General features: G+C 39.1%; 1 protein-coding gene across 1 annotated transcript in view; it reads right to left on the bottom strand.

The window, feature by feature from the left end:
* The window catches only part of GABRG3 (gamma-aminobutyric acid type A receptor subunit gamma3), a 503,489-nt gene that overhangs the window by 461,359 nt on the left and 21,082 nt on the right, over nt 1-21,048 (bottom strand). The window contains exon 3 of the mRNA XM_040969452.1: nt 8,897-8,964. Coding sequence (XP_040825386.1) covers nt 8,897-8,964 — 68 coding nt within the window. The remainder of the gene's footprint in view (nt 1-8,896; nt 8,965-21,048) is intronic.

The following is a 21,048-nucleotide window of genomic DNA, read 5'->3' as shown; positions in this document are numbered from 1 at the left end:
ATATCCAATTCCAGGACAACCCAACTGTAACTCAGTAGCAGTGGGGAACATCCATTCTGAGAGCCATATGTGACCTACAAAATCAGTTGATGTGGCTCTGCCAAGGCAAGTATGGGTGGGACTCAAAATTCAATACACCTACAGCAAGCTAATTTTTAAATCGACAATTTTGTTTGGTCTGTGAATGATGATATAAATATCTAAAAGGTACTTTGCAGAAAGAAGTTTCTGCACTTCTATGACTTATATAATTATATCTGCAAAGAAAGTCATATTCTAAGATTGAAGGACAAGATTTCAATGAAAAGAACTGGGTGGCAGGTGGGGCATACTTCAAACAACTAAAGGTGCATTGGTAGGATGCAAAAGACGCAGTACTGCCTCCAGGGAGCAGGGCTGGCCATTGCAGAACTGGGGAACAGCACTGCTTGAAAGGCAAATCACATTACACAATTTACCTGCTAGAATCTTCTGTGGTTGCCTGCTTGACCAATAGTCAAATGCAAACAGCTCGGTGTGGTTTGCCAAGACCCTCTTGCTCTAGCACTTAGGAGTTTTCACAGCTACTCTCTTTCCACTCTCCTCCCTTGACAATATCCCTTGAAAGAAAAGCTTCCTAGTGTTGTCGCACCCACATGCTTACTTTCCTCCTAGAATCATGCAATTTTAAATTACAGTGTGCATGTTTGTTTATTTAGCATCTTAGCACGCAGGACGTGAAGTCCCTGAAGTGCTCCAGCTTTACGGTTCCCTTTGTCATTGTGCTCCCAGTATCTGATTCGGCGCCTGACACATGGCAGTGCTCAGGAATATCTACTGCATTAGCGAATGCTGTGAGATATCACTTCGGTGGTCCCTTAACTCCTGTATGCATCCAGTCTTGTCTTGAAGGTTAAATTTCTCAAGTCCATAACTTCCTCTGGATGGCCAACTACCACTCTTATTTATTTACTTTTATTTATCTATTTACTATTCTATTTATTTCTATTCACTCATTTATTGCCTTGGAATTTCACAGCAATTCTTATCATGTTTCCATCACTTAAGTTAGCTGCTATTTTTCTCTTTCAGTGTGCTCCCAGGTGGATTTCTTTAACATTCATATGGTCAGCCCCCTTAAGACCCTGTAAAGGTATCTTCCTGCTTACCTGCTTACGGCAATGCTTTGGCACAGCACACCTGTCCTTCCAAGCTCCACTGTACATTTTTGTCACTACAAACTACATGGCTCCCTACATTCAGGTAAGCTGGGCTGTGCAATAACTTACAGAAACCTTGCCAGATGTGAAGAGAAGGATTCATCAGAGCTTTAACTGTAAGTCCCAAACCACCAGTTCAATGTTCTTGAAAAATCTGTTTAATGTAACATAAACAAGATGTTCTTTTTCAATTATCCATTATGTAGCCCATAGTGTAAAGAACCAAATACCATTTGCAAAATATCCAATGAAGTGGAAGAGTTCAAGAAGAAAAACAAGCCATTCACAACTTGAAGGAGCTAGTACCTAATCGGTGCTAACAAAGGTCAGATATTGTATTGTTACAGATACTTCAGTGTTCTTAAGTCACTGAAAAGTTCACATCCATTCGTGCAATGGATATGACCGCCCCAACCAACCAACCAGGTAGCACCTCTAATCACATTTTGTATAAAAGGGAGAGAATTTCCAATTTGTCAAGAAGATAAAGAAAATAGAAGACACAGAGTGAGTTTCAAATTCATCACTTTTACAGCTAAGACATGCCCTTCAGGATAGCCTATTCTAAATCTTTTGTTCTTTTAAGGATGAAAAAGCTAAGTGGTGGTTCTGTCATCTTTCAGGTAGCTTTTATGACATGACACGAGGGAATAACCCTCCACTGCATTAGCCACAAACTTGGGTGAAAATAGCAATGCTCTCATAGGTTTAATGTCAGGACTGCACATACAGCAGTGAAAGCACCTAATGAATGTTAGCTAATACCATTGTAACAAAACTTGGCTTGTGAACTACAAACATTTCAAATCGGATAGGTGTGCAGGGTGTACACGTTTGTGTATACGCTAACACATAATCATGTAGGCAGGCAGAGGGTAAGACTTTTGGATCCGATTTTGGGGAACACAGGAAGATGTAATCAGAAAGCTGTAAAGGACTTAGCCCTGGCTTACGGTCAAGCAAGTTCCCACTACAAACTAAGATTCGCTGAATCTCAGCTTTTAAAAATCCTTTACATGTCATCTTCTTTGTTATCCCTGCAGACTTACTTTTTAAAGCTCCAGAGATCATTCTTACACACACTGTGTGACTCCGTCCATGTTCTCTATTGATTTATATAATCAAAGTACAATTTATGCATTATTTCTATTGTGATTACCATGGAAAGGCTTTTTCCCCTTCCAGTGACAAATTAAATCTCAAGTACAGACATTTACTATGGAAAAGTGTCATTTTTTTCATTTAAAGTCTTTTTTGTTTCTATTTACTTGATGGCAGAATGACAGAGAGGGAAAGAGGCAGAAGGAGATGCTTTACACCTCAAATGGCCATGATGGCTGGTGCTGGAAAGTGAAGGTACAAGTCTGGAACTCCATCTGAGTCTCCCACATAGCAGGCACAGGTCCAAGCACATGGGACCTTTTCCACTGCTTTCTCAGGAATACCAACAGGGAGCTGGGTAGGAAGCAGAGCAACTAGGACTCAAGTCGGAACTTGAACATGGGATGTGATGTTGCAAGTGGCAGCTTAACAGCCAAATCACAATTTTGGATCCCATTTCTTATTTCATAAAAGAATATTAAAAGTAAAAAATAGACCACCCTTGATAGCAGTAGATAATGGACAAGCAAAGTGGTCCTTTAAGCTAGATGAGATGTATAACGAATCTCGTTTTAAAAGTCGCATCATTCATAGAGAGAAGCTAGAAACACTGTACCCTAGAACATGTTCTCTTCTTGAAAGCAGTTTGGGAAGTTCTCAGTGTAAGATAAACATTGCACAAGAAAGTTTCATCAGACTTAGTTCTCTGCTCCAAATTATTTTCTCCATGATTAGTCAAAATAAAATCTAGTCCGTTTTCAAACCAATCATGTCTATCTTTAATTGGATAACTTAGGAAAACTCATTATGAACAAAAATGAAGCAACATCAATTCACAGCAATACAGAATTAAAATGCACGTTTTGGGGGGAAAAATTTGTGCAATCTGCTTCAATGTTTCCACAACCTACATTTTCTTGAAGGTTTTAGAAACATTCATGGAAAAACCAGCTAAAATACAAATTTTAAAAATTCATTCCTTAAGAAAACAAATTTTAAAATGGGTAGCTTCACTGTAGTAAACCAAGTTTGCCACATGTTCTTTCTCCCAGAATTTGTCTCCTGCTGCCATGACACATGATACGAGGAAGCTTGGCAAAGAGCAGCCACCAAGAGGAACAGCTCGCTGGAGTTTAAGGCAGCCAAGGAGTCAAAACAGAAAGGATCAAGATTTCAGAGAAAACAAATGATAGAATAGTGAGCCAGTCCATAACAGCTCCCTTCTCAACATGTTTACTCACTAACCTGACCTGAGTAGAGATTAAATAGTACTTGTAGGGGTCAGCACAATGACTTAACAAGTCATATCTCTACCCGCAGTGCTGGTATCCCATATTCGTGCTGGTTAGAGTTTCAGCTGCTGCTACTTACAATCCAATTCCCTGTTTCTAACTTGGGAAAGCAGCTGAGAATGCTTCAGGTCCTTAGGACCCTGCACCCATGTGGGAGACCTGGAAGAAGCTTCTGGATTCAGAGAGGCTCAGCTCTGGCCATGGTGGCCACTTAGACAGTGAACCACTGAATGACAAATCTCTCTGTCTCTTTCTCCTTCTCTCATTGTAAATCTGTTTCTGAGATAAAAATTACTAATCTTCTTAAAACGTAATTCTAAAAATAGCAAAGAGAGAGAGACTAGCCTGATTTTCAGCCACTTTATGATAACAAAGTATCTCAGGGACTCCACCGGGATTTTAGGGAGCTATACGCAAAGTGGTGGGGACTCGAGTCCACATCACCTCAGTAAGATAGCCCACCACCTCATAGGCAAGTTCAGATTACCAGAGACATGTGGAAAGGCTTCTAAAGCGTCAATTACATTTGTGTACAACAGTCAAATTGCCAGAAACGTTGAGAAGTGGAACCAAGCAATAAAACATGCAACAGAAACAGAACAAAAGATTTGTGAGTCTTGAGCCTTTATCCTTCTATTATTTAGGAGAACTTTATACCAGGTTGTGGTTTTGCTGCTGAATGCCTCAGACTCTGATGGTATTTTCTGCTTAATTTTACCATAAAGAAATTAAGTAACGCCAGAGAATAGATAGAAGATGTAGCTAGAAGGATTGAAGCATTTTTACTTCATTATCTAACTAAGTTCCTAACTGGTGATATATCTCCACGCATCTGTATAAACTTGAATAATAAATGAAATTTTTCTTTGAAAAAAAGATACTATGAAAAAACATACTGGTCAAGGTATTATAGTTATCTAATGTGGGTTTAATGACTAATTGTGCTCAAGAAAACTAGTATTCAGGGTGGAAAATCTTTCCAGAGAACTGACATCTATTAGAAAGAATATAGTCAGTGAAATTAAGAATTGAATTAATGGCTTTCACAAGTCACTGGAGAGATATAAGGAGTGACTTAGTGCCTTACCAAATATTGGAGACAAAAAAAAAAAAGAAAAAAAATCATCCACACACAGGTGAAATATGGAAGAAATAAACAGCTTTCATGTGACTCGAGTCCTAGAATGCAATAAGAGAAAATGGTGCTGAAGCAATGTTTTTTTAAGACATAATGGCCCACATATATTAAATAGTGATGAAAAGAATCAAACTACAGACCCAAAAACTGCTCTGAATGATAAATGTAAAGAAAAGCAGAAAAGGTGGCACATGTCATTATGGACATTATTACTTTGGGGTTCCCCTGAGTTTGCTGAGTCTCCTGAGTTCCCTGACAGCCTCAGAAAATTCTGGGGTACAATGAATCACCTTGCAGCAATGACCAACCTTTCTAGAAAGGAGCTTGTCTTCTATAGACTTTAATCAGGATACAGCTGCTTGCTGTTACTTCTTGAAGCACCAGCCACAGGAGCAGGTATTAGGTAGGTATTTCTCATGTTTTCCTGCACAGCCCCTGCTGGCTGTTAAGTCACCCTACCAGTTCATAATATCATATAATGCATCATATTCTGAGAGGTTGAACCTCTGTCTACGATCTCTCCAATGCCCTGTTAATTTCTGGGTAACACATTATAGTCACTTCATGGTGACTCATTTCTTAGATTTCTTCTAGTGAATCAGTATCAATGTTTGTAAAAATAAGGTGGCCAATATGAAAAACCTTCATACTGTATCATTCCACCTACATGAAACTCTGGAAAAGGCGAAACTGTGGATATAGTAGAAACATCTGTGGCTTCCAGGAGTAAGAGGGGTGTGGGAGATGAGTAGAGGGAGCACAAAGACTTTCAGGATAATGGTTGATAAATGAGTGCATGTGTTTGTGTGGGATTATCTGATATTGAAACAAATATGTGCCTATCCTCTATCATTCATTCGTTGAGGACAACGAATATTCCACCACCTCTAGATGAAAGCACTGGCAGTCATTCAGCTTGTCCACTGTTATCTAGATGGTTGTAGTACTTCACAAAGCACTATGACCACAGGCATCGGTCCACCTTATATGATAGTAGAGATACATTCCAGGAAGAAAAAAATCTGGACTAAATGTAACTTGAAGGACTGAAAACTCTTTGTTAAAAACGAGAAAGTTGGACCCAGCACAGTAGTCTACTGGTTAAAGTCCTCACCTTGCACATACCTACACCCCATATGGGCACCAGCTCTAATCCCCGAGGCCCCGCTTGCCATGCAGCTCCATGGTTGTGCCTTGGAAAAGCAGTCGAGGATGGCCCAGAGCCTTGGGCCCCTGAACCTGCATGGAAGACCCAGATGAAATTCCAGGTTCCTGGCTACAGATTGACTGAGCTCCAGCCATTGTGGCCACTTGGTGAGTAAATCATCGTACAGAAGATCTTCCTCTCTGTCTCTCCTTCTCTCTGTATATCTCACTTTGCAATAAAAACAAATAAACCTTTAAAAAATGAAAAAGTTAATTCAAACATTTCTGCTCCAATTTTAAAAACCTAACAAGAGTAACTTGCTGTCTCTCTCTGGATGTATCTCACAGGGAAGCTCTGGTATTTTGTTTGGTGATGGAGCCCTAGACGGCTTCAGGTCATTACAGTAACTCCTTACCCCTAGACAGAGAAGTCAGAGTCCATGATTTTAGAACACAAATGTCAGTGCTGTGTGATCAACTACAGACAGTCCTGGTTTGCGGTGCTTGACTCAACAATTTTCTAACTTGACAGCGGTGTAAAAGAGAATCCATGCAACCATTCTGTTCTTTCCTTTCAGAAAATTGCATGACCTATTCAATCCTATATTCTAGAATATATTCCAGATGATTTTGCACACTTGAAGACTGCTAAACAAGTTCTGAGCACTGTTGGTTAAGAGGTCTAAGCTATGTTATTTGGTAAGTTAGGTATATTGCACCATGTTTTACAAATGGCATATCCTCAGTTATAAAATGTAACTCCATTCTCAGTTAAAGAGCAGCTATTTCTTTTCTTTAAATGGATGAGCCTGACTGGAGAGCAAACAAGATTGGAATCAACCTCAAAAAATAGGCCCTACACATATTTCAAAAGGAAATGCTTTTCATGTTTTGCAAATACAAGAATCTCTTTTAGACCAATCTAAAAAATGAGTTTCCTTTGTCACCAAAGCCTCAGGGCTGGCGGCCCTGTCCTGCACATAAAATATGCTACTGGGAATACCACTCCCCAGACATGGTACAAGAGGGCCCTTCCCACATGGTCACACCTCACAACCTACTGTCCAGAAACTGGGTTTCAGATTGAAACAACGCCACTCCAGCCCTGCCAACATTGCCAAGAAGAGTGCCTTAAGCAGTGGCTCGATGATCTGGGGTGAATCACTTCCTCAGCTTCCTCTTCAGCTTGTGACTTCAATACACAAATTCTCAAATTCCAATAGCAAAGCTGAATACTAAGCACAAATTAGATCTCTTAAGTTTTACAAGCTCATACAAATTCCTTTATACATAAATAGAAGAAACTGTTCTGAAAATAATTGTGTAGCTATGTGAGGGGGCTTGAAAAACCTTGTGGGAAAACAGAATTAAATGATACCGTGCATTTTCCACAAACGTTTTTAGTATCCCCTACCACCCATATACAATGGAGACTATTTTTCTTTTGGCGTTAAATTAGTAATATACACAAAGGTACTGCATAATATTATAGAACAAATGTAAGCAAAGAAAACGCACTAAGAAATAATTATTCTGTGTAGTCACCTGAATAGTTACCAAAAAACAAACAACACATAATTTGACTTTAACACACAATGATCTGTACCACATGTTGTGTGATATAATTATCTTTTATACATCTTACCTCTTTGCTCCAGTTTATGGAGGACATAGAGGTTTTTTTTTTCAAAGTTAGTTATCCATAAATACAATTTTGCCATACATAGAGCCCTTATGTCACAAAAGAAGGGAAGAATGCTTTGAAAATCTGGCAATGAAAGGAAATGATTTTGCTAACTTTGGATGGGTTATTTCTATACACAGAACATTGCAATGGGAAGAAGACACATAAGAAATCAGCTTTTGTCAATTCCCTACCCTCAGTTTCACATGTTCCTCAAATCCAGAAATAAAACGGCAGCATAGGGAAGACCCAAGAGTGCAGGTGCTCCTGCCCAGGCAACTGCAATGCAAGGCCTGCTGGCGAGTCCTACTCACGGCTTGGTGGGTTACCATGCCTTGCAGACCAAGACAAGAAGAATGCCTGCTTATAAGATACACACTTTTTAAAAAATACAGAATATCTTTTACCTTAAAAAGTTCTCGAACTCAATTTGCTTACAATGGAAACACTGTACATGTACAGGCAAACTACATGTTTTATACCATACCTTCTCCTGTAACAAATGGCATTTTATTTATCCAGTGTGCACAATTCAGATAAAATGCAAACTGTGTGATCTTGAATCCTTTCCTGTTGAACACTGAAAGCACAGGAAAGTAAGATGGTCCAAGCTCGCCAAAATCTTGTGTGAGGTCCAGGGGCAAACCCTGTGAGGACATTCTTCCTGTCCACCATCTCACTGCCCCAATGTTGGCAGGCACCCTGAGTACTGGGAACAGGATACTGTTTAAATCCTGAGAAACCAGACACTCTTGAGAAGGGAGAGTCACCTGTTTGTCTCACCAGGTGGCCAGAAAAGTAACACCTTCAAGGGGCAACAGAGGAATTTCCCAGCCATTTAATAACTGATTAGTGATTACCAATCAGGAAGGTCTTCGACAGGTTCCTAACAAGGAGAAATCAGAAAGCCCTTAAGAACCCAAGACACTTCCTGAAATCCTATTGGCACTCGGTCCCAGGAGGTGCTCTCCCCTTCATTCTTTTCATGCTCATTTGTTCACCTCGATGAGCTCTGATACAACTAAGGACCACATAATTGCAAACAATTTCATTTGAAAACCTATGTATTATGATTCCATGTGTTGAGAAGATGAATTGTGGGGAGGGACACTTGTTAATTGAGCAACATCTTTCTGCTACCATCACAAGCTCTGCTTCATGAATTTTTTTTTTGGCCTTTTGTAATATCTAAACTACTAATAAGTGCAGCATATTTAAGAAGTCAATGATGACTTTTACATCTGCATGACAAATTTCAGAAAGAAATCCACATGGAAAATGTAAGCAAAAGGAAGCACACTAATCCATCAGAGCAGATAATAAAATAGTTTCTTACCATGTTTATTGATGACACAGGACCAATGCTGTTAACATAAATGTCAACATCAATTACGGTCGGTTTTACTGTGGAGAAAAATACATACATGTTAATACTCTGAGATTGAAGAAAGTACTACTGATCGTCCAATGATTCACGTACTAACATTTCAAGGGTTTGCTGGAAACATCTACTAGTGCATGTTTCTTTGGAATTCATCTTCTAGCTCATTCAAATCTTGCCTGACTTTTTAAAGCCTCAAAAGCTCAGCTTTTCCTACCTGGAATTATTACATTCCAGGAAAATAAGACTTACACAATTGCAAGTTGCCAGTGATAGATGGCTAGAAAGATATCTGATAACATTAAACTGATTTTATTGCAAAGTTGTGAGATAAAATATAAGACATTGCTCAAGTAATTTAATGTTAAACTTCTGCCATAAAGCCAACACAAGAGATAAGCAAAATCAATGATGTAGTCCTTTATTTATCACAAGGTTGTCCAGCTTTCATTCTAAACAAATCAACTAAAAGTGAAGCTCTGCTGAATTCATACATCAAAGACAAACAAGAAATTCTGCTTGGCATCGTTATAATTTGAGAGGCGCCCAATCTACCAGTTGTAAGAATTAAAAGCCAGTAACTGGGTAAAGATTAACATTTTAGTAAGAAAAATTACTACTTCGATTTTGAGGGCCTAACATTTTATAATCAAAAGTTTTGATATCTCACACTCCGCATTGGAGGTTAGGCTGGTTCATTTGGTTTTAAAGGAAAGCAGGTTCTCTTTCTGTGACTGCAATGGAACTGAGTAGGACCAGTAATGAGACTGCAGAGTGGCCAGACCACAGAGCTGGAGTTAGCCTGTCTGCCAAAGAGGATGCTCCCTCAATCAGCACTCCGGGACATGGAGGAAAGAGCCAATTTCCAAATATATCTCCCCAGGAGGAATATAAACAGGAGTCCTGAACCTTTCCACATGAAATGGGCTGTTTCTATGGAAACAGCAGTGGTTGTATCTGCAATTATTTCAATGAGCCTTCTCCAGTTTTGCTAAATAACTGATCATTCACAAAAGGACCTCTGCACTCCACTTTTGGAACTATAACTATGAATGGCACCTCTTGTCTCTTAGTCTTTTGTGAAATTGCATGTCCAGTAGCTGTAGCCAGGGCAAAGATATCCAGACCTCAATGAAATGAAAATAATGATTATGAATTTGAGCCTGTTCCTCCAGTATCTGTCAGCACAACCAAGATATGGCTATAAGCCCCAGTGAATTATTGGCAATTTAGAAAACAACCCAACACAATTCTATGCACCATGCATATAACGATTAGATCTCATAAGAGGAGAATTCATCATTTTACGCAAATCTTTTTTAACTACTATAAAAATTAAGTAGCATCTTTCTTCGACTTAATTGGATTCAACACATGCTCTGTCCCCAAACACTGCATAACCTTTGATTATGCCACACAAAAGGCTTTGTGAAGTCAGTCACTAGAGGACTTTCCTTTTGCAAGAGATTTTTCTGTCTGTTTCACAGTATTCATTAGAGTTCAGGCATCCAGAGCTTTTTATCTCATTAAATTAAAAAGACAGACACAAAGCCTTAACAACTTCAAGTGGAAGGTGTCAAATGCAATAAGTGCAATAAAGAGCTAGGAGTCTGGAAACACACACACACACACACACACACACACACACACACACACAGAAAGAGAAACTATTTTTAGTGGATGTTGTTTCAGGCAGAGACACCCTTAAAACGAAGCATTTAGAAAGTAGCTTTGACAGTGGTTCCCAAAAGTGAGACAGGCTCAAGATTTACAGTTCAAACACTCAATGTTCAGCCTGGAAGAAAGAGCTTTACAAGGCTACCAAAACTCTTCAATGCGACCAAGGTCAATCTATTTAAAAAATGATGCCCAGAGAACTGGGTAGTTACATGAAAAAGAAATGTGTTGGAGCTTAAGGCAAAACTTAAGCAAACCTTAACCCAAAATTAAAGACCTGAATGCGAGGAAAAACTATAAAATTATTAGAATGACTCACTACATTGGATTTGGTAACAATTTCTTGGGTATAATACCAAAAGCACAGGCATCAAAAGAAAAAAGACAAGTTTGACTACAATATTAAAAACTTCTTTTTGTAAAGGGTACAAGAAATAAAAAGATAACCCATGCAAAGTGAGCCATTATTTGTAAATCTTATCTCTCATAATATGTTAGTAACCAGAATATGGAAAAAACTACAACACTGGAAAGCCTAATTTGTCTGGGAAAGCAGTGCAAGAGGGTCCAAAGCCTTGGGACCCTGCACCCATGTGGGAGACCCTGGCTCCTGGCTTTGGATTAGCTCAGCTCTGGCCATTGCAGCCACTTGGGGGAGTAAATCAGGCGATGGAAGATCTTCCTCTCTATCTCTCCTCCTCTCTGCATACCTGACTTTCCAATAAAAATAAATAAATCTTTAGAAAAAAGTGGCAAAGAACTTAGATATTTCCCTCCAAAAGATATATAAATGGTAAATAAATGCATGAAAAGACCCTTGACATCGTTAGTTACTAGGGAAAGGTAAATCAAAACACAAATCATGAGATACTACTCCCACCCAAAAGAATTGAAAGCAAGGACCTAACCGAGACTTGTCCACCTCTGTATTACACACAAGAGTCAAAAGATGGGAACAACTTCAGTGACAGCAGACAAACCCAAAATGTGGTCCACCTTTACAAAAGAATGTTACATAGCCTTCTGTAGGAAGGAAATGCTGACGACGCTCCAACGTGTATGAATATTAAGGACTTTATGCTAAGAAAATAAGGGCATCATGAAGATACTACTGTGTGATTACATATATGCAGTATCAATGGCAGTCAAAGCTGTAGAGATAGCAAGCAGGACAGTGGTTTCCAAGAACTGCCAAGGCAGGAATAAGGAGTTAATTATTTAATGGGCACAGAGTTTCCATTTTGAAAGACGAAGAGTTCTAGAGATTCATGGTGTGGTTAAATACCTTTATGACACTGAACTGCACCTTTAAAATGCTAATACACGGAAACCTCAGTATTAGGTGTATTTTACTACAACTGCAAAAATGCTAAGTGCTTGGTATGTGGGTAAAGAATGAGAGTTTATAGAGAGATAAGCCATTTCCTGTCATTCCCCAGGGTGTACATCAGCTAGAAACTGGCATTGGGAAGAAAGCAGGGATTCATCCTTGGCACTCCATATGAGATGTTTGCATTCCAGGCACCATTTCACTCTCTAAGACGAATGTTTGCTCTTGAATTAAAACATTTTAAACATTTCTATTTTTCAAGATTTACTTATTGGAAAGGTAGATCAGATTTACACAGAAGCAGAGACACAGAGAAAGATCTTCTGATTCACTCCGTAAGTGGGCACAATGGCCAGAGTTGAGCCAATCTGAAGCCAGGAGCCAGAAGACTCTTCTGGATCTTTCATTCGGGTGCAGGGTCCCAAGGCTTTGGGTCACCCTTTACTGCTTTCCCAGGCCACAAGCAGGGAGCTAGATGGGAAGCGGAGCAGCGGAATATGAACCCGCATTTATATGGGAACCCAGTGCTTACAAGGTGAGGATACAGCCATTGAGCCATTGCAGCAGAACCAAAATATATCTATTTTTATCAGAAAGGTGGATTTACAGAAAGAAACAGAGAAAAAAGATCCATCCGCTGCTTCTCTCCCTAACTGACCATAATTGCCAGAGGTGAGTTGATCCCAAACCAGGATCTGGGAACTGCTGCTGGACCTCCCATGTTGCATGTAGGATCCCATGGACCTTAGCCATCCTCCGCTCTTTGTCCAGACCATAAGTAGGGAGCTGATTCAGAAGCAGAGCATCCAGGAAACAAACTGACTCCCATATGGGATGCTGGCAGAGCCACAAGGCAGAGGATTGGCCAGTTGAACCATCGCACCAGCCCTCCTGCATTTAAATGTTAATGAACACCTTTCATTTTCCTGAAATAAAACACATTTGGTGGTTTATTTTGTTTTGTTTTTCAGGCCCTGAGTACCTGAGGAGAGCGTTAACATTATTTGTTATGCCACATACGCTCTGTCTCTCTAACCTGAGGTCAACTCTGGGCTGCTTTTGTTAACTGCATAGTTTAACTGATTCCAGAATTCCTCTTAAAATTTTCAGTGTGAAAAGGAAAGTTGTTTCAAATTGACTTTTCAAGCTGCCACAGTTAGTTTCTAAAATCACCTGCACAAGTTGACATCGTTTGCTTTCACGAAATAAGCGGCGATAAGAAAAAGGCAGGAGAAACAGAAAGAGAAGCTGTGCTTGGGTCATTGTGTATTCATGGGATGCCAGGCGGGCAGTGACTCCGATCAAGACAGAGAAACAGAGATGTACTGGAGGAGGAACGGAGCTGCGGACTGGCACAGCAGCCCAAGCAGCAGGGCTCACGGCTGACATGACCAGCACTAACAGCCAGTGGTTTCTTTGAGTAATGTTTTGGGTTTTTTTTTTTCTTTTTTAAACACCTCTTAAAAGACATATAAATTCATATAAATTCCCAGCAAACCTGAGATATCATAGGAAAAAAAAATATTTTACTGAATTATTAACTATTAACTGTAACTGAGAGGTATTATCTTTCTCAGATGTCCACATTGTAAAATCATTTTTTTTAATTTCTAGGACATGTGGCACCCCTTAGCTCTTCACACAGAGAGCCTGTCCTTAGAGACCAAATATACATTATTTGCCTTAATTCCTTCTCACAGCATCCCAGACAGTGTAGGTAATCATATAATGTTTGGTAATTACTGCTCCTGGCTGTAAAGTCATTTTAATTACTTGGGCTTTATAAGTTACATATTTACATGAGCTCATTAGCTGTAATCTGTAGAAGTCAAATTTTTTAAAATGACAAAAAAAATATTCCCCAGCATATGGAATTAACTACAGGCTATCCCAAGTAATGAAATGTGCAATAGAACTTACAACAAAAATCTTTCAAAACAAGGAAACTCAAAAATAAGTATCTGATAAAACATAGGGTTTTTTTTTTTTAGATCCACGCAGACTAAAAGGATTGGGGGAGCAAAAACAAACCCTTACATTCACTCATAAACAAGCAGGAAATATCATTATCTAACGACAGAATCATAGGCTAGACAGGATCCAGGGCCAGTAATACTGACAGACAGTTACTGGAGTATGGGCGAGGTCCAGGGGTCTATCGTTAACGAAGTCACCCAGCTCCCAAAGGCAGCATTACAGAGGGTGCATGGAGAAGTCTGGGCACAGGGAACAAGTGTGACAACCTAAACCATCTTGCTGCCAAGAATGGCTTTGTGGCTCACCCGTTTCTGATCCTGGGAAGTTTCTTATAATATCTGTGCTTCAGTCTCACTGTACAGGATGGGCTAATAATAGAAACTAAAACACACTGGATGGACAGGTACGCGATATGCTGCTAGCTACAACTCTTAAGAACCCTAGTTACATGCAAAAAGAGATGTCAACATTCTTATTGTTCTGCCTGTCAGTATGTACACTGAAAATTATCCTAGCCACTTAAATTCATTTTTTCAGGAAAGATAAAATATGATAGAAATATTTAAACGGGACAGGCATTGTGAGTATAGCAGGTAAAGCCACGTTCCTACCAATCTTCCTGCCTCTGGGGACAATGGGTGGGTGTGAAAAAGAACAGGATTATTTGTTAGCCTGTTTAACTGACTGTCTGCTTCTTCTATCTGAACTAAGGCTCACCGAGAAAGATGATGTCCTATGTAAAGCGATACATCACACCCACCAAGTCATCCAACTACTCCCATCACACCACCAACTTTGCTTCTGTCCCAGTGGCGATTCTACAACCTCAACAGAGCAGAGGACTCTGGGTTCTGTCCTCACCTTTCCAGAGTTGGCTTTGATAGTGAGGTTTAAATGGATTATGGGAAGCGAAGAACTTCAATGGCAAAATATTTCTATTATTATAATATTACTATCACCATAATCATAATCACCATTACACATAGTCTTTCCAGATTCTCTTCTTAAAATGCAAGTACTATCTCTATCTTGAATCTGTCCATAACACCTACATTAAAGGCATTCAAATGCTCTTCTCTGACTGTAGGATAACAGGTTTATGCTGGATAGATGGAGGAATTGGGATAAGAAGCACACTGGATAAGCAAACTTGATCATTATTATAGTTTTGCAGCTCTGGGCCTATGCCAAAGTTGCTTAGTGTTGGCACTTTGAGATGATGAAGCTACTATAAATCAGCTCTGTTAAGGTCCTACTGACCAACTAACTTTTTTCTGACCTAACAAACATATAATTTACAGTTAATCTCATTTCCACTAATCCCAGAACTGTGAATGTCACTTATAAAGCCTCCAAACCATTCCAATTATTCTTTGCATATGTGGTGCCAAGGAGCCCACAAAGAAGTGTCTACAAAGATCACAGTAAAGCTGCTATGATCTTACTTTGGGTCAGACACAACAGAAGACACTGAAGAGGGCCACTGTGCATATAAAATTATATAATCTTATTAAAACTTACTACTGAAGCAAACAGTTGAGAAACCATGTTGTCAAAACAATGAATGGAATAGTTTTGCTATTGTTCAGAAGCATTCAGAATTTAATAAGCAGGTGCTAAAAGCGTGCATTTAAATTTCTATCTCTTGAAAGAATTAAAATTCCATCTCTTGTAAAACAATAAAAGAAGTAAGCAAGGCATCTTCCACTGTGCACAATTTAATAGAATCGGAAGTAACCATGTGACCTTAAGGAAGTATCCTAAATTTGCCGGAGTTTATTTTCTTTATCTGTAAGCAGTGTTTCACTCTAAACAAAAGTTACATTAATCATAAAACAGGAAAGATAAATTTTTAAAAGTTTTTTCATAATTGTATTTTGTCCTGGTATTACTTGCCTGGGAAAGTCAAACTTCATTTACCCGCAAAAGGTTTCATTCATAATAGGTTTAAAATCTGTATCACACCTTAATGTAAGACATCTTATTACTGAATAAATCTTAAGGTACTTTAAAATATGGGAGCAAAGTAACACTAGTAAGAGGATGAAATAGGAAGCCCAAACTCTACTTCTAACATGAAGACACAAATTTAACCAAAATGTATCAGTCAACTGTCTTAATAAGAGATCTAGACAGCAATTAAAATATTTCTGCAACCCTATTAATGCTTTAGAGACACTTAGAAACCCAGTGGAAAAACTCTAGATAAATGTTGAACAGAACTCTTCCCAGTACAATGTGTTCAGTTAAAAAAAAAAAACTCAGACAGTCCTGAGGATGAAAGAGAACACTAAATTATGTTCCATAAGGGACTGTTCTCTGGCTTATCTAAATACTGATAGAACAGGGTGGCCTCAAACAATGATGATTGGATTAAAAAGCAGTGACCTCTCCCAGTTTTTGTCATCTGCTTTTCTGCAGGAAGAACTTTTCCCAATCATCATGGTCGCAAGTCCTGTAGACCTGCTAAATTTTGGCAGAGAGCAGTGCACCTCTTGGACTTGAGATCTTGATGTGATGGAAGAGTCTCACTGATGTAACCAATCAACCAATGTACTAGTGCTCCCACTGATGTCCATGGGTGGTACTGCATTATCGATTAGATAAGACAGAATTGAAATGTGACTCAGATACCCATAATCAAATTACAAATGTATTATTTTTAATTTTTTAACTAAATATTTATTTATTTTTATTTTAAAGATTTATAGAGAGAAGGAGAGACAGAGCGAGAGTGAGAGAGAGATCCTCCATCTGCTGGTTCACGCCCCAAATGGTCATAAAGGTTGGAGCTGAGCCAACAAAACTGGGAGCTAGAAACTTCCTCCCTTTTTCCCATTGGGTGCAGAGTCACAAGCACTTGGGCCAGCCTCTGCTACCTCCTCAGGTCACAAGCAGGGAGCTGGAACAGAAGTGGAGCAGCTGGGACTAGAACTGACACCCATATGGGATGCTGGCACTGCAGGCACATTAGCTTGTTGAGCCACTGCCCCATCTCCAAATTGTAAATTTATATCTAAGTCACAGTCTAGCACAGAGCAATAGATTTGAAAAAAGAAACTTCTCCAAAACTGGAGATGGTGGTTGGAGTCACAAATCTTGGTTTTATCATGAAAAGAAACGTTATATAAAACAAAGCAAAGTTATTAAAAGATTATCAAAGGTCCAGGAATCTGGATGATGGCATGAGGAAAAGTCATTAGAGAGACCATGTTCAACCAAAACAAAGGAGCACGTGTGGCTGTAAGCAAGGTATCAACGTTGTAGAGAATGTGGAGAAGAACATTTTTCAGAGCTAAGAGAGTTGGCGAATTGCAAAAGATAAATGCTGTGATCAGAATTTAAAATAAGAATCGAAATCTCCAAGTTATGTCAAAGATCCACTTCAGGGATTCTGGAATGGGAAACAGATCAAGCTCTTTAAAACAGTAAATTCGGGGCCTGGCGCGGTGGCGCAAGTGGTTAAGGTCCTCGCCTAGCACGCCCGGGATCCCATATGGGCGCCGGTTCTAATCCCGGCAGCCCCGCTTCCCTTCCAGCTCCCTGCCTGTGGCCTGGGAAAGCAGTCGAGGACGGCCCAAAGCTTTGGGAACCTGCACCCGCGTGGGAGACCCGCAAGAGGCTCCTGGCTTCAGATCGGCATAGCACTGGCCGTTGCGCTCACTTGGGGAGTGAATCATCGGACGGAAGATCTTCCTCTCTGTCTCTCCTCTCTGTATACCCGCCTTTCCAATGAAAAAAAAATAATAAAAATAAATCTTTAAGAAAATAAAACAGTAAATTCTGTACTCACCCTGAAAAATCTGCCAAATAGTTCTGTTATTAAACAGACAAGAACATATCTGAGCAAAGGAGGCAGGATAAATGGTCAGTGTTCAGTCTCAAGGGAGGGGAGGGCATTGACGGAAGGCAGAAAAGGGTGCTTAAGCTTCAAGACCAGGGGGCTTGCCAACCTCACTTAACCTAACTCTGCTGTTGTTTGAGATCTAAACTAAGGTTATCAGGTTCTTGCCTTGAATTTAGAATGTCTAGGGATATTCTTTTCATCACAGGGAAGTTACCTCAACTTTTCTTTTTTGTAAAAAGAAACAGGTATTGTGGTCAAGGTATTAACAGAGAGAAGAACAGAAGACTCTTCACAGATGTGTATGTGGGAGCAGAATATATTTCCAGATAACCACAAATCAGCATAAAAACCCCACACAGCAGATTTGATATCTGACGTACCAACCTAGGTATCTAACATGACTAACCCAAACTATACAATTTACCCTACATACGGAACATATATAACAATTCTGATAAGAAACTTGGAAAGTATGGTTTACCCCTCCAGATTAGAGGTTGCTGCATAACCTTGTAGAAGTTCTGTGCTGGACCCATCCATGTCATCACTGGAGCAACCCTTCCAAACTGCCATTTCTATCTGACTCCAACTCTAGACTGATGACACCGTGTTTGGAGCACTGGGTCTGAAAAGGCCTCGGCTGCCTTGAGGTTGAGGATTCTGTACACTGTAGCAACAATACTTGTTAGAATTTGCCCAACATTTATAATGTCATGACCATCTTAGTGTGGTCTCACTACATGAAGTCCCAGGCAACTAAAGGTCTACTGTTAGTGCTATCTATTCCATTCACTTTATTTGCTTCGCTTTGCTTCCAACTTAAAACATGCATGATCCTCTTTGAGAGGGAGTGGTGAGGGAAAATAGTAATTAAACTTCTGCCAGAACCCAGTGTTTAGGCAAACAATGTGATAATTTAATAAAACAGCCACATTAATTAGTCTTTCTTACAGAAGCCACAAAGATCTGCCAACTTTGGACACCACAGACCCCAGGTCGGTCCCCATACTCCAGATTCCACTCTTAATGAGCCTTTGTGATTATCCCTGGGAAGACTCCTATGTCATCCATATTATTTTAAGGAATAACCGTTCATGTTTTTGTAGTGAAAAGCAATTAGAAGCAATACCTGACTCTGCAATCCAAATACCCAGCACGTGAGATGCTTAAAGTCCATCCACTGCTTTTAGCCATTTGTTTCATCTCAACCTTCCTGAATGATAACACACGCTAGGCTACTCTGCTGTTGGACGAAGGTTCAAATTGCTATTAAAAATGTTTCAGAAGATGAAGCTTTTCCTTGATAGTAGTTAACACAAGTAAAAATGACTTTCAATGTAACCACCTTTAAACTTACATAACCCCTTCACACACACAATAGCTTCTATAACATAACAAACCCTCCTAGGTGTCTGCTTGGTCCTGACCAGGTGCGAAAGGGCTAGATATAGACATTTCTGTTCGAGAATTTCCCTGCTGTCATCTCTCTAGGCAGAACTCGGTGATCAATTCAGTCAGATTTAAGAACTGTCTTGGAGCAAACAGAACAGTGCAGACCTGTCTTCAATTATCTCACTGGAGATAAAAATTTCACTAAAGAGGTAGAGATCATAGCAAAGAATCAGATGAAGATTTTGGAATGGAAAATTCAATTGTCAAAGCTAAAAATTCATGAGACAGGTGCCACAGTAGATTTTAGGAGGTAGAAGAATCACCAAATTCAAGGAAAAAAGAAACATTAGAGAGTAAACATCTGAAGAATAGAATTTTTTAAAAATTAAGAAAAATTAAGAGGTTCAAAGATACATATGGCACCATTAAACATACTGAGACAAATATGATGAATATACCAGATGGAAAGAAATTAACGAAAAAGGTAAAAAATATATATTTGTAGCTTCTTAACAAAGATAACTGTGTAAGTAAAAATGAAAGAATATGCTGGGCAATATTTATTCTCCTTCACTAGTTTAAAAAGTAACAAATTAAAAATATTTATAATAATTATATTTTGAGGTCTTTAACCAGTGAACAAATGAAATAATAATAAAAAGACAAATAATCTATTTAACCATAAGAACACAAAGGAGGTAGGTCAGGAAAAGAGATATTTTTGTGTAGATAATGACCCTCAGATTGCAATTCCATCTCCAAAACATAGAAACAAACGATAAGAATCAGAACTGATAAACAAACATGACTCCTAAATAGTAATATAATTATTAAAATATAAAAATTACATGAATATAATAACTATACCAATAAATGTTTAAGTTTATAAATTGCAGATACAATATAAAGAATTCAACAAAAAAACGGTGAATTAACGGAGCTGTACAGAACAACTCCTCTTTCCCAGGCGTGCTTCCACGCAGTCTGCGTTAACTCTGAACACCCCAGCAGCTTCAGATTTGGAGCAGGCCAGTGAAGGCCAGTGTCCTCTGATACTAAAATAGCAATGGCACACTACTTAAAGAGTAGAAGCCAACCTCAGTTTAGCAGGCCATCTAGTGCTAAATAACAGAAGAGACCATAGACTTCAAGAAAACAAACTAAGCCGAATTACAAAGACTGGTAGAATTCCTAATCTTTCTGTGACCATAAGACATTCCAGGTTAACAAGTGTCAAGAACCTTTAGGAACCCAAGACCTCATTCAACAATAATCAAGACTTGTACAGGTAAATTTTCATGGAGAGTTTAATATAACTATTTTTTCAGGATTTTTTTTATTGGAAAGGTATATCAGATTTATAGAGAGAAGGAGAGATGGAGAGAGAGATCTTCCATCTGTTGGTTCACTCCCCAAGTGACCACAATGGCCAGAGCTGAGCCAGTCCAAAGCCAAGGGCCAGGAGCTTCTTCCAAGTCTCTCATATGGGTGCATGATCCCAAGGCTTTGGGCCATCCTCTACTACTTTCCCAGGAAACAATCATGGCACTGGATGGGAAGAGGAGCAGCTAGGACACAAACAAGTAGCACCCACAGGCATCTCGGCACTTGCAAAGTGAGGATTTAGCCATTGAGTCATCATGCTGGGCCCTTAATTTAACCATTCTTAAGGAACGCAAAAAAAAAAAAAACAACGAAACTTCAGAAAACCACAGAGAAAATGTTCATTAGTGTGAGAAGCTTAATAGCAGAGATTAAAGTAAATTTTAAAAATCAAACAGAAATACTTGAGTTGAAAAAATACATTAGGTAAACTTTAAACTACAATTAAAAGTATATGTATAGCAGACAGAACAAGTTAAACATAAGAAAAAATTCAGTGAG

The sequence above is a fragment of the Ochotona curzoniae genome, unplaced genomic scaffold (genome assembly GCF_017591425.1).
Source record: "Ochotona curzoniae isolate NIBS_2020 unplaced genomic scaffold, NIBS_Ocur_1.0 scaffold_4701, whole genome shotgun sequence".
NCBI classification, from domain to species: domain Eukaryota; kingdom Metazoa; phylum Chordata; class Mammalia; order Lagomorpha; family Ochotonidae; genus Ochotona; species Ochotona curzoniae.
The sequence above is the reverse complement of the archived record's forward strand: the minus strand, read 5'-3'. Positions and strand labels throughout refer to the sequence as shown.